The sequence below is a fragment of the Alosa pseudoharengus genome, unplaced genomic scaffold, assembly GCF_046254945.1.
Source record: "Alosa pseudoharengus isolate Yale_2024_CS ecotype anadromous, Long Island Sound unplaced genomic scaffold, YU_APseudo_1.1 YU_APseudo_1.1_scf_8, whole genome shotgun sequence".
NCBI lineage: Eukaryota > Metazoa > Chordata > Actinopteri > Clupeiformes > Clupeidae > Alosa > Alosa pseudoharengus.
This window is the reverse complement of record NW_027468870.1, coordinates 39,415,649-39,427,853: the sequence shown is the minus strand read 5'-3', so window position 1 is coordinate 39,427,853 and position 12,205 is coordinate 39,415,649. Positions and strand designations below refer to the sequence as shown.

Below are 12,205 nucleotides of genomic sequence, written 5' to 3'. Positions count from 1 at the left end.
TCCATCTTAGCTTAGTTCCAATGTAAGTCGAACTACTAAAATTTAATGTGTTGCACCACGCAAATAGTTTCAACGTAACAGTAAGTTATGATTTAAATTTTACACCTCCTTCTCCCTAGGTGTAAAGTCCATTGCAAGTTATTTGTTAACATGGACATCTCACTTAAATGGTGGCAATGTTAAATTTAACAAAGTATAAATTAAGAGGATTACATAAGTGACTGATTACACACAATAAATTCACTTGAACAGTGTTTGAATCCTATTTGTATACCATTTCAGTCCAATAGTGTGTCCAATAGTTCAGTCCAATCTCAAGTATTGGTCAAATGTCATAATTACCTGACAAAATTACTAGGGAATGGCTTAGAAGAGGCTTCTATAAGACTACAGGTGAAGCAGTGCTTCACCAAAAAAAAGTAAAAAACAAAACACAAAAAAAATCTCACAATTATCACAATTTTACTCCTTTGAAACAGAAATACAGTCACTAACACGAGCTGTTTTCCTGAAATCAGTTCTGTGAGTGACAACAGCGCCATCGCACCCGCGGTGAAACAGAGAATTACAGTGAATCAGACTGCTTCACCAACTTTTCGTTTTGCTTCACTACCATCGATATCTTTCCCCATTGACTTCAATGTAAATTGAGTGAAACTCCAGGCGGCTCGTGGATTTTTTCCGTTTCAATTGATCCTTATGGCAGATAAGTCCCACCCGTGAAGCAGTGACCGATTGGGCAGAATTTCACACTTCCTGCCGTTGAATATGATTGACGCAACACTCTGGCCATTCACTGTCTCCATTAGCTTGCCATCACTTTTCAGTTGCCTTCAGTGACCTTACTAGAGTTTCATTATAAATTGTGTAATTCATTCGCATAGTTTGTTTTACATTCATTTTGTAAGGTACATCGGTACGGTAAGGATAAACTTGATAAACTGTAGGCTACAGTAGGCTATGCATTAGAAAGTGCAGTTTCTCAACGTAGCCATCCTGTAAGTTCATTGATGTGTTATGATAACATTAGCCTATGTTATGGATGTGTTATAGGCCTAACGTCTTGGCTTCCCATTTTAAAACCTCAACTTTGTCAAAGACAATTCAGAACAATCTGCTTGAAGCTAAATTTCAACTACCATTTAAAAACGAAATAGACACTGATTGATTTAGAAAAAAATCTAGGATTCTTCAATGTATCAGGAGGCAAATGCCAAGTGGATCTTTACTTTTGTAGAGAAGGAAGGCAGTGACAGAAACAAACTGGTTGTTCAAACATATGCCAGAGCAGCAGTCATGGTATAATTTCTTAATATATCCCAGAGGCAAGAATGTGTCTCTTAATAGGCTACTGAATTTGACATTGCTTATGGGGCATAATTAGTAGCTTAGAATATTGGAAGGTTGTTTCAAGATGTTGTGGACATCAACAACTTGGCATTAATACACTGCAAAAACTTACCTAGTCACTAATAAGTGCTAAAGTGGAGATGCTCTTTTTTGGGGGCATGACCATAGAAAGCCTAGTCTCTGCAAGCAATATGTCTAACAAAAATATGCAAACTTATAATAATAATAATAATAATACATAAACCTTGTTTACCGTCTTGTCCAGGCTTAGGCCTAGGCCTACTACACCCCATTTGTGGCCTGTACTTCGAGATGGTGGTAAACAGGTGTTGATTTCTCAACACATTACTCTGAGCTCTCTGACTGATCAAACAACATAGCTTAAATGCTATTGCAGACAGTTCAATGTCATTATGTGTGTCATACATTCAACCTCACCAACTTTGGCAGATGTGTTAGGCACAATGTTCATTTCCGTGGGGGGGGTCATAATTTCACTAGAAAAAAATACCACCAGCCGCCACTGGTACAGAGGCATGCATTATATCCCCGCATTCGGTAAGGTCTGCTGTTAATTGTGATATACGGTTTGCCTTGTGTTGAGTGGAGTTTGTGAGATATTGCACTGGGAGTAATGGGTATGCAGAGCTATGTGCAGAATGTAAATATGATTCAACATTATTTTTCCCCTGAACCATTTATCACACTGTTTAGCCGCTAACATCTTGGAAGATTAGGTTCCACTCTTTGCACATGTAGCATGCTTTTTGAATATGTAGAACCTGTTTTATGACGAACCAAAAAAATAGTGAAATACCAAATAATTTCCTCCAAAAGGTATCTGTAATTTGAATGAACGACAGAAATTGCCTTTTTTTTTTAATTGTCTCTTTCCCCTTTTGTCAGGCTCTGTCAGTTGGAAATCAGGAGGTGATATTTTTTTTTCAGCAGACTGATAAATTCAGAACTCAGGTAAGTTGCACCTTATGGCACACCCGTGTTGTTTTCTAGTATGCTCTGTAGTGCACTTGATACCAACAGAAGCTAAGGTAACAAAATAACTCAATAACTTAACAAAATTCAGAACCATGTCTAACATAAATTGCTGACCAAAGCAGCAAGGCTGATTTCAGCCTTCATAGTCTGCTCTGAGCATTCCATTGGTCTCATGATAGACACAACTTACTATTCATTCATTCATTCATTCAACCTTTATTTATTCTTGGAGGTTCATTGAGGGTTGTCCTCATTTTTAGTGAAGCCGAGTTACTTTTAATGGGAGTATATCTATGTTTCCAGGAATCTCTGTTCCTCTTATCTCTTCTGTTGGGTTCTTGTGAAATTTGACACGTTCCAAGTTAAACTATATCATAAACATCATTTAGCTTTATTTTTCTCATACAATTTTTTAGGTCATGATTTTTTTTGTCATATTTGCACAGATGAACCTGCAGCAGATCGTAAGTGTGTGTCTGTGTGTGTGTGTATGCGTGCGTGCGTGTGCATGGACTAGGTGGAGTATTTGCTGGAGTAGGTGGAGTGTTCGCTGCCTTTTAAAATTTATTTTATGTAAGACTGTGTTTTCAGGAGTGAACTGAAAGCTGCTGTAATAGATCAATTGTGCCACTAGATGTTACACTAGAGCACTAGCATCTCAGAACAAAATAAATGCTTTGTTGACCACACCTGTGTCTTTAGCCAAACCTCCCCACTCTCTGTTTCCCCCTGACCTCGGCAAAGTGTTGCAAAGCAGTGAATCTGTGAATGCAGCTCAGAATGTAGTCTCATAATGAGTCCCATTAGCAAAATTGAGACCATAGGTCCCTAATTTTAGTGTTGGGCAAAGTCTATCAACAAGCAGAATTCTTGTGCATGAACTGTAGGTTTCGTGTGGCATGTGGTAGCATTGAGCTGACAAAACAATGTTTGTGGTTAAGGTCCTGACACTTAAGACTTGAGACTGCACTTTGCCCGTCATTCAAATTGGGACCTCTAGTGTTCAATTTGGCAGCCATATTTAATTTAGTCTTAGTCTTTAGCCATATTTATCTTTTAGCATCTTTTGTAGTCTAGTCATGACAGTTTTGTCAACTTTTAGTCATTAGTCAAATTGTTTTTTTCTCTTTAAATTGATAGTTAATTGGGAATCTAGGTTGGGAATTGAAATGTGACATGTTCAGGTTGAATTGAGTGCTGAAGGCCATAAAGCACTCAATTTCACTATTAAGGTACCCACTTTGTTTTGAACTGTATTTAACCAAGCTTTAGAGCTTTAAGAGCTTTATGTCCGAAGGAAATTTGATTTCTGATATTTGACAAAAATCTGACAAAATTATATATATATATATTTTTTTTTTTATTTACGGATTTAAAATTGATAAAAAATACTTAGGGTTTTTCAAAACCATCAGTTAAAGGAACACGCCACCCAAAATCAGTAGTGATATATGTTCTTACCGTAACTTTCACGAGTTGAGTCGTACCTCTCCCGCGTCGGTAGGTGCACTCAAACGCTCTGTTCCGCGGCGCAAATGTGTTAGCATGTTGCTATGCTAGCGGGCTCTGCCGTGGCCGTAGAGAGAGGCACATAGCAGTATTCAAACACCTCCACGTTTTACCTACTTAAATACAGTTGCACTAGTAGTTGATGAAAAATGTTAGGGCACACAACATGAAACGTGACGATTTTCCAAGGGAATAAACATGAGAACTACAATGTGTGGCGCAATAGCACTTGGGAGTACTTCGACCTAGCGTGGTAATATTATTAACACCTAATTGTAGATCCTATCCACCACAGAGTTTAGAATCCATGCTGGATCGACCCTCAGCCTCTCCCTCCCCTCTGAGCGAGAGAGGCACACACACTAGAGATGCGCTGATGGGCTATTATTTCAACCATAACTGCATAGCAAAACTTATCATCCATCAGCCATCCATCAGCACTAAAGTTTGTTGACCAATTTTCAAAACTGCACCCGCCATCCGCTGGTTGTTTTAATGTAGGCTATATGGGTGATGCAGCGCTACTGACATGAGGCTAGAAAGCCCTTGCCTGTTCTAGAAAGACTGATCTAATGCAGCAAATATATTAAAAGGCAAAAGTCGTACATTGGCTAGGCCTATCCCCAGAATATCAGCAGCAAACTCAGTCTCTGTCGCGCAAAACAGTCTCCAAATAAAACGCACATCGGCCTGTTGCCTATTCTGCCAGCTTGTGACAATATATCGTCCAAAATGCTTGATTGCATTGCATTCTCCACATTTTTAGCTACATTTTCATGTACCACATCAGCATTTTTGTTCAGTGAATCTTTTGTAAATTGCTTTACAATTACCGTCGGGCCCTTGTCAGCAGACTTCGGCTTGCCTCTTGCCATATTCACTCCTTGTCTTCCGATGTCATTTCTGAGTCTTCTACAGATGTTCACCTCCCTGAATAGAACCAACTTCAACCTGTGTTATATCCTAGATGAGACTGCCTGGGTTATTTTGCTTAGATATTAGCCTATATATAAAACACATAATTGTAGCCTACCATTCAGGGAATAGGCATTTAAAAGAGAGACAGAGAGTGATATGACTAAGAAATGACATCGGGCAATGGCAGTGCGAGATGTTAAGAACGTAAGAGCTAAAACTTCTACAAACTCACTAACATCCACAGCGGAAAAAGAAGGTAAGAAAAATAGTCGGAAAACTTAGATGTGTAAGGCAAGCAAGCAAGTTTGGCGGTTGTTACTAAAAATGTGAACATGCACGTTGCATTGTTGTGCGGTGGACTTTCAGAATGAATGGAGTCGGAGTTTCTTTAATATCGAGGCGTCATATTTGTCCGATGGCCTGCTAGGCTATAAAATGAATTGCGATGTCTGTCTGAAAAAGACGCGCTCGTGCAGTCAAAATGAATGGGAGTCTTCAGAACAGGCTTGTCAGTCAACCTGACATAACAGTGTGTAAAGTAGCCTATAATGTGAATGACTTGTTATTTTATCAAGGATTTCTTTCTTTTTGCAAAAAATAAAGTACAATAGGCATTAATTAGTAGGCCAGGAGCATGCTGAAATTATGTGGCAAATTGCGTTTTTTATTACAATGATAAAATTGTAAAAGGACGTGACCGAAGCTGAGGCAAGCCAGGCCTCAAGCCTATAGGCCCGACGGTAATTGTAAAGCAATTTACAAAAGATTCACTGAACAAAAATGCTGATGTGGTACATGAAAATGTAGCTAAAAATGTGGAGAATGCAATGCAATCAAGCATTTTGGACGATATATTGTCACAAGCTGGCAGAATAGGCAACAGGCCGATGTGCGTTTTATTTGGAGACTGTTTTGCGCGACAGAGACTGAGTTTGCTGCTGATATTCTGTGGATAGGCCTAGCCAATGTACGACTTTTGCCTTTTAATATATTTGCTGCATTAGATCAGTCTTTTCTAGAACAAGCAAGGGCTTTCTAGCCTCACGTCAGCAGCGCTGCATCACCAATATAGCCTACATTAAAACAACCAGCGGATGGTGGGCAGGTGCCGTTTTGAAAATTGGTCAACAAACTTTGGTGCTGATGGATGGCTGATGGATGATAAGTTTTGCTATGCAGTTATGGTTGAAATAATAGCCCATCAGCGCATCTCTAGTGTGTGTGCCTCTCTCGCTCAGAGGGGAGAGAGAGGCTGAGGGTCGATCCAGCATGGATTCTAAACTCTGTGGTGGATAGGATCTACAATTAGGTGTTAATAATATTACCACGCTAGGTCGAAGTACTCCCAAGTGCTATTGCGCCACACATTGTAGTTCTCATGTTTATTCGCTTGGAAAATCGTCACGTTTCATGTTGTGTGCCCTAACATTTTTCATCAACTACTCGTGCAACTGTATTTAAGTAGGTAAAACGTGGAGGTGTTTGAATACTGCTATGTGCCTCTCTCTACGGCCACGGCAGAGCCCGCTAGCATAGCAACATGCTAACACATTCGCGCCGCGCGACAGAGCGTTTGAGTGCACCTACCGACGCGGGAGAGGTACGACTCAACTCGTGAAAGTTACGGTAAGAACATATATCACTACTGCTTTTGGGTGGCGTGTTCCTTTAAGGCGAGACACGGCAGGTGAAAACATCGTTTTTTCATGCACTGGTCAATTTCGAGATTTTGAGCTAGTCTGTTACCTTAGCATGTATTCTATCACACTACTACAACAAAAAAGTCCGATTTACACATTTAGGTGTTTATTTCATTATTTTGTGTCTACTCGCACCTGTATATTTATCCTAAATTCAGCAAAAGTTAGCATTCTAACCTTGCACTCCCGCGACTGTGACCCAAAACATATTGTGTGTAGTACCATTGGAAAGCTGTTTTCCTGTATCACGCTATGTGATCCATATATGGACACTTCCTTTGTATCAGCAACCAATCGCGAAAGTTCAAAGACGAGTCTAGGCTGAGAACGGAATCTCATTGGCTGTCTTTCAAGGCTGTTTTCTCAAAACGAGTTTCCTCTCCCACTCTGAGCAAGGAAACTCCACTTCAGAAGCACTTACGTACACTAAACTTTCTAGACTTATGCCTAACTATATTTCGAAGATATTTACAGAGGGGTTTGTTGATATATTATTCCTAGCCTGACTTACATGACTCATTTTTTAGGGCTATTGACATTATATTCTGATTTACAGGATAACTAAAGTAGATATTCATAAATCCCTCTGTAAATTTTTAAACATCTATTATCTGAACACAATGAAAACATAATTTTGAACCTGGCTGTATCCAATGCTCAGGTTTCTTGTTTTAAAATGTATGCAAATTAGCGCATATTTAATTAGATAATGCCGAATTTGCATATGTAAACATTAAATTACAGAAAACTTGTAATACATTTTTTTCTCATATTAATGTAAGTAATCAACTGGGTAAGTTTCATAGTGATATCTGCTTGTTAAAAATTTTACCCTATTCACCTGTAGTGTCTCGCCTTAAACTCTGTAAATATGTATTTGATAGAAGATAACAATTTCTTGCTAAAATAACACTGCATTCTTTTTGCGATTTCCCAAAACCCCATTCATTCTCTCATGAATTTCCTGAAACCCCATTCATTCTCTCGGAACGTGCAAAAATGCTAATTAAACGCATACAAAATGGTAACTGTCACATTAATGATATTTGTTTTTGATTATTATCATATAAATGGTGGCTGACGATTAATCGCTATAAAGGCTGCATGAATTGATGCATGATCATGTTTGTATGTACAAAGGTTGCTTTGGCTTGTACATTATTACTCAGCTTATAGCCTATGCATGCCATTTCTGACAGATCTTTGTTAACTTTCACTGACATTGACATGTTGCTCCTCATGCACAACTCATGATATGTTGAAGGACAAGACCACTGCTATATAGAAATGTTTCTCTCCATAATGTTTAATGACCATTGCCACTAGTGAACAAACTAACTACGCTAGCTGAGGTATCAAGTAGTGATAAAAATGACGACTTATGCCATCCTTACACCGAAAGACTTTGTAGTCTTTCAAAAATCTTTTCCAAATCTTTGCAGTCTCAGACCCTCTCGCATCTAAAGAGAATTCATAGAGTTTTTCACAGATTCAGTCACAGATTAGTCACAGACTATGATTTTGCCACGATTAGGGATTGCAATTAGATTCCTTTAAATTATTTCCCATCGCGCAAAGACTGATTCGGGCTGACTTAAAACCGCTAAGATTGGCCTCTTAGGGCGCTTTCACACATGGCTCTTTGAATCGGAACGTGGAGCGTTTCCCCTCAAAGATCGGTTCGATTGGGTATACGTGAAAGCAGCAACCGCTCCAGTACGCTTTGGTCTTGCTCAAAAAACACTTTGGACCTGCGGGTTCAAAATGAGTGCGGCTCAGCTCAGGGTTGCATTCTGGATTGGAGTAGCCACAGATATAAAATACGAAAAATTGGTATATGATTTGTCTGGTCTTTACACTACACCTTTCCACCTTTCATGAAAATTGTGGCAGTAGTTTTTGCATAATCCTGCTGTCAAATCAACCAGTCAACACAGTCAACAGAATTGGTGATGTCAAGTGAGGTGGTAGCAAGGCTGTTTTGTTGTCGGAGAACTATTCAACATGATAAAAAGCAGTTATTTCTGAGCCCAGTCATTGATCCATGAAACATTATTACTAACTTCCTAGCTCAACTGCTAATCTCTGTACTATGTGCTCCATATATTTTCTTTTTTACTTTTGCCAATAGCATCCTTGTTGCATAGTTACAACACATAGGCTACAAATACCCATGTTAAATTATACAGCCATTTTCTAAGCATATACAAACTTGGAACAATGTTCTCATTAATGCGAAGCATTGATACTTGGGCGGAAGGATTTGCACGCAGCTCCTGAAAAGCTCTAGTGTTACTTCTGCAAATCCTAAGTACCGTATTTTCCGGACTTTAAGTCGCTCCGGAGTATAAGTCGCATCAGTCAAATAATGTGTCATGAAGAGGAAAAAAACATATAAGTCGCTCTGAACTACAAGTCGCATTTATTTACAAATTTATTTCACAAAATCCAGTCAGCTCTAAACATGTTTTCTAATAGACTACCAAATGCAACAACAAAAACATAACTGTACGATTTTACATGTACAAGGACATCCCTATATGACTACAAGGCGATACAAGTTGTACAACTCACAATGTTTGTTTCCCGTCGATTTCCACTCAAAGACACCTATTTCTTCCAGTCATTTACCACTCTGTGTTGCCCTCAGTAAAATGGCAGAGCCATTGACATACATTTTAGAGTCCAATGTTGCAGCTACATATTCATATCTATGATGCTAACGGTTACTTTTTTCACCCATCTTTTCCTCAGGATGAAGACGAGGTCATTGAGTTTACTGCCAGATCTGAGAAGTCGTAAGGACATTCTCTTCCATCACCTCCTTCAAAGCACAACTTTCTTTATCTCACTTCACTTTCCAGTCTGTCAGTTAACTAAGTACTTTCCGTCCATTCAAGACAGCCTGTACATTTCTGTAGCCATCCACAATGGATGATATTACATGACAATGTAAGACTACCAGCATGTATCTGATTATGAAAATATGGCTATTTGTCACCCACACCTCAATATTATGTATATTAAACAGTTATTTGAAGGGTAGCGATACACTGTTACATGTGCATGTGGCATAGAAGTTTGTTGAATGTTATGTTGTGTTTTCCACTGACTTTTACAAGTTTCAGAAGTGGCAAACTCACACATATGTTTCCTTTAAGTGGTCAACCACCAGATAATCGTTAAGTGATTCATTAGGATATTATTAAGCACAAAATCATGAGACTTGTTCTATAGCTGGCTTGTACCCGTCCACTGTGTATAGCAGTTGTGTGTAAGCATCTTTGCTGTAGTGTGTCCTTGATATCCCAGAATGCTATTTTTTATCAGTATAATGACCATGCTGGTTTCGTAGGAAAGATTTTTTTTTATTTAGTATTAGATTAATAATGTCCTTACAAGCATATTAAATGCTTGCAATAGTGTCAGCAACCGTCAGCAATGAAGTATTATACTTGTGGTATTGACTAGTGAATGGATGTTGCAATAACTTTAGACTCAGGTTTTTCATACAATCTGCAAATATTCAAACTATATTGGGGTATGCTACTTCAAATCAGTTAACCAAATTGAGAAATATTTATCACATTTATGTGGTCGTCTTTTGTCTCAGATTAACAAAAAGAAATGTAACTGTGAAAAGACTTGTTCATCAGTATGACCTTTTTTTAAAAAAAAAAAGCCAGATATTCTAAAAAGCAAATTCTGATAGGGTACTGGGCTATTAATCTATCCCATTCATGAAGTTCCTACACAGCCAATAAACTGTTATAAACTTTGAATACTGTAGTGTAATTTTCTTTTTGTTGAGTCTCAAGCATTCCACAGAATATTTTTAACTATTGGGGTATTTTCACACATGAAAGTTCTAACCTTCATTCATGTTTTTGCCACTGAACGTGTTTCTGTAAATGTAAATCAGGTTTCTTGGCCAAGTATACTTGTGTATACAAGGAATTTGGTCTCTGCATTTATCCCATCCGTGAATAAGTGAACACACAGAGCACACACTAACCTGGAGTGAGCTGCCTTGCTACAGCGGCACTCGGGGAGCAGTGAGGAGTTAGGTACCTTGCTCAAGGGCACTTCAGCCATTCCCACTGGTCGGGGATCAAAGTCATGTATCAGAAACAACGAATTTGGAAGTGATATTTCGGGACCCCAGGGGTGTCATTGCAAGATATATTTTGTGTATATTGAGAATGTGCGCTCATTTTACTGTAGCGTGCTCTCATTTTACTAGATTGTGCATTTAATTTAGTAAATTGTGCGCTCATTTTACTAAACAAAGGCAAATCCTAAACAAAACAACCAATTTGGAGGTGACATTTCAAGTCAAACATTTGGTAAGAGAAATATTGAAACAATACCATTAGGCTGTCCGGCTGTAAAGTTATAGCCTGCCAAATGAATAAATGTAAATGTTAGGGTTTTGTAACTGAAGCATAATCAAGGGGAAAATATGAAGACATTAACAAATATTTTAAAGTCCTTGGTTTTGGAAACCATTCATGATATGGACAAAAGGTTGAACAAAATCTGACATTGTACAGCTACAACCTTGTCCGATTTGACACAAAATGATCCTATAATATTTTAAACTTAACATAGGCTAGGCTACTCATGATGTCCGATGTTTTCGCAGGATTAAGCTGCAGGTTGGGCTGTCGTCCAAGGAAGACAGATATTTGGGGCCTTTCTTACCTTCTTGATGTCAGCATATTGGGATGCTGTAATACATGTTGTAGGTCCTACTTAAACCAACAAATGATACAGAGAAACAATAATGTCAACAAGCACTACAGCAAAGTTGCACAAGCGCATTAGCCTTCTGGAAGCAAAGATACAACTAGTTGACTCGAAACCGGAAAGATGGCATTTTAATGTGAAATAGGCCTATTCGGATCGGGTAAGGTAAATTCCAACCAATTATCACTCCTGGCTCTCCCCTAATTTAAAGCAACACCAAAGAGTTTATTGTACCTTAAAATAATGTTTCCAAAACCGTTTCAGTGGTTCATTAACTCGTAACAGGGTGAACGGCACTTCTGCATTCGCTTCGCGGCCCTCTATCGGCTATAACCGCACTATGTAATTTTGCCAGATCGAGTAGCGGATCTGTAGTTTGATGGAACGAGACATAAGAAACTACAAAATTGACTTGCTTCTGATATCGCAATACATCATACTTTCATTAAATCATGCAACATACTCTACCGTGTCTGTGGACATCGTTATTTGCAAAGCTGGTGCTAGATAAACAAATAGAGTGTGTGTGGCAGAGGAAAAGTGCTTTGGTGTTGCTTTAAATTCTGATTTTGAAATGGCTTACATTGTATTGGCTATTAATATTTTCATATGATGTTAAATACATGCTTAAAATGGTTGTACATTTGTGAGAAACAAAGACAAGTTAAAACAAACTGACTGGGCTGCAAACTGATGAAATGCCTGGCCTACTCTGAGCTGCAAACTAAACTAGAAAATGTAATGTAAAGTATCATACAGATGAAAAACAGATAATGCAGAGATAGTTGCAATGGTGTTGCTAGGGTACAAATGATGGTTGCTATGCCAAATAAAGTGGTTGCTAGGATAATCATGTTGGTTGCTATGGTGGTTGCTAGGTTGCACTGTAATGGTGGTAGCTAGGTTGTTGCTAAGGTAAATCATATAGTTGCTAGAGTGCTGCTAGGATACTTATGGTGTTTGCTATGCAAAATAAAGCGGTT

At 38.5% G+C, this 12,205-nt stretch overlaps 1 protein-coding gene across 3 annotated transcripts in view; it reads left to right on the top strand.

Annotated features, from left to right (window-relative positions):
- Window positions 1–10,255, top strand: part of aspg (asparaginase homolog (S. cerevisiae)) — a 72,304-nt gene extending 62,049 nt beyond the window's left edge. For 2 of the 3 annotated variants that reach the window (XM_076275212.1, XM_076275209.1), the window contains 3 exons: window positions 2,257–2,322; window positions 2,793–2,810; window positions 9,228–10,255. In XM_076275212.1, coding sequence (XP_076131327.1) covers window positions 2,257–2,322; window positions 2,793–2,810; window positions 9,228–9,275 — 132 coding nt within the window. In that variant the 3' untranslated portion in view covers window positions 9,276–10,255. The remainder of the gene's footprint in view (window positions 1–2,256; window positions 2,323–2,792; window positions 2,811–9,227) is intronic. The other variant, XM_076275211.1, reaches the window with a different exon arrangement.
- The last annotated feature ends 1,950 nt before the right edge of the window (window positions 10,256–12,205 follow it).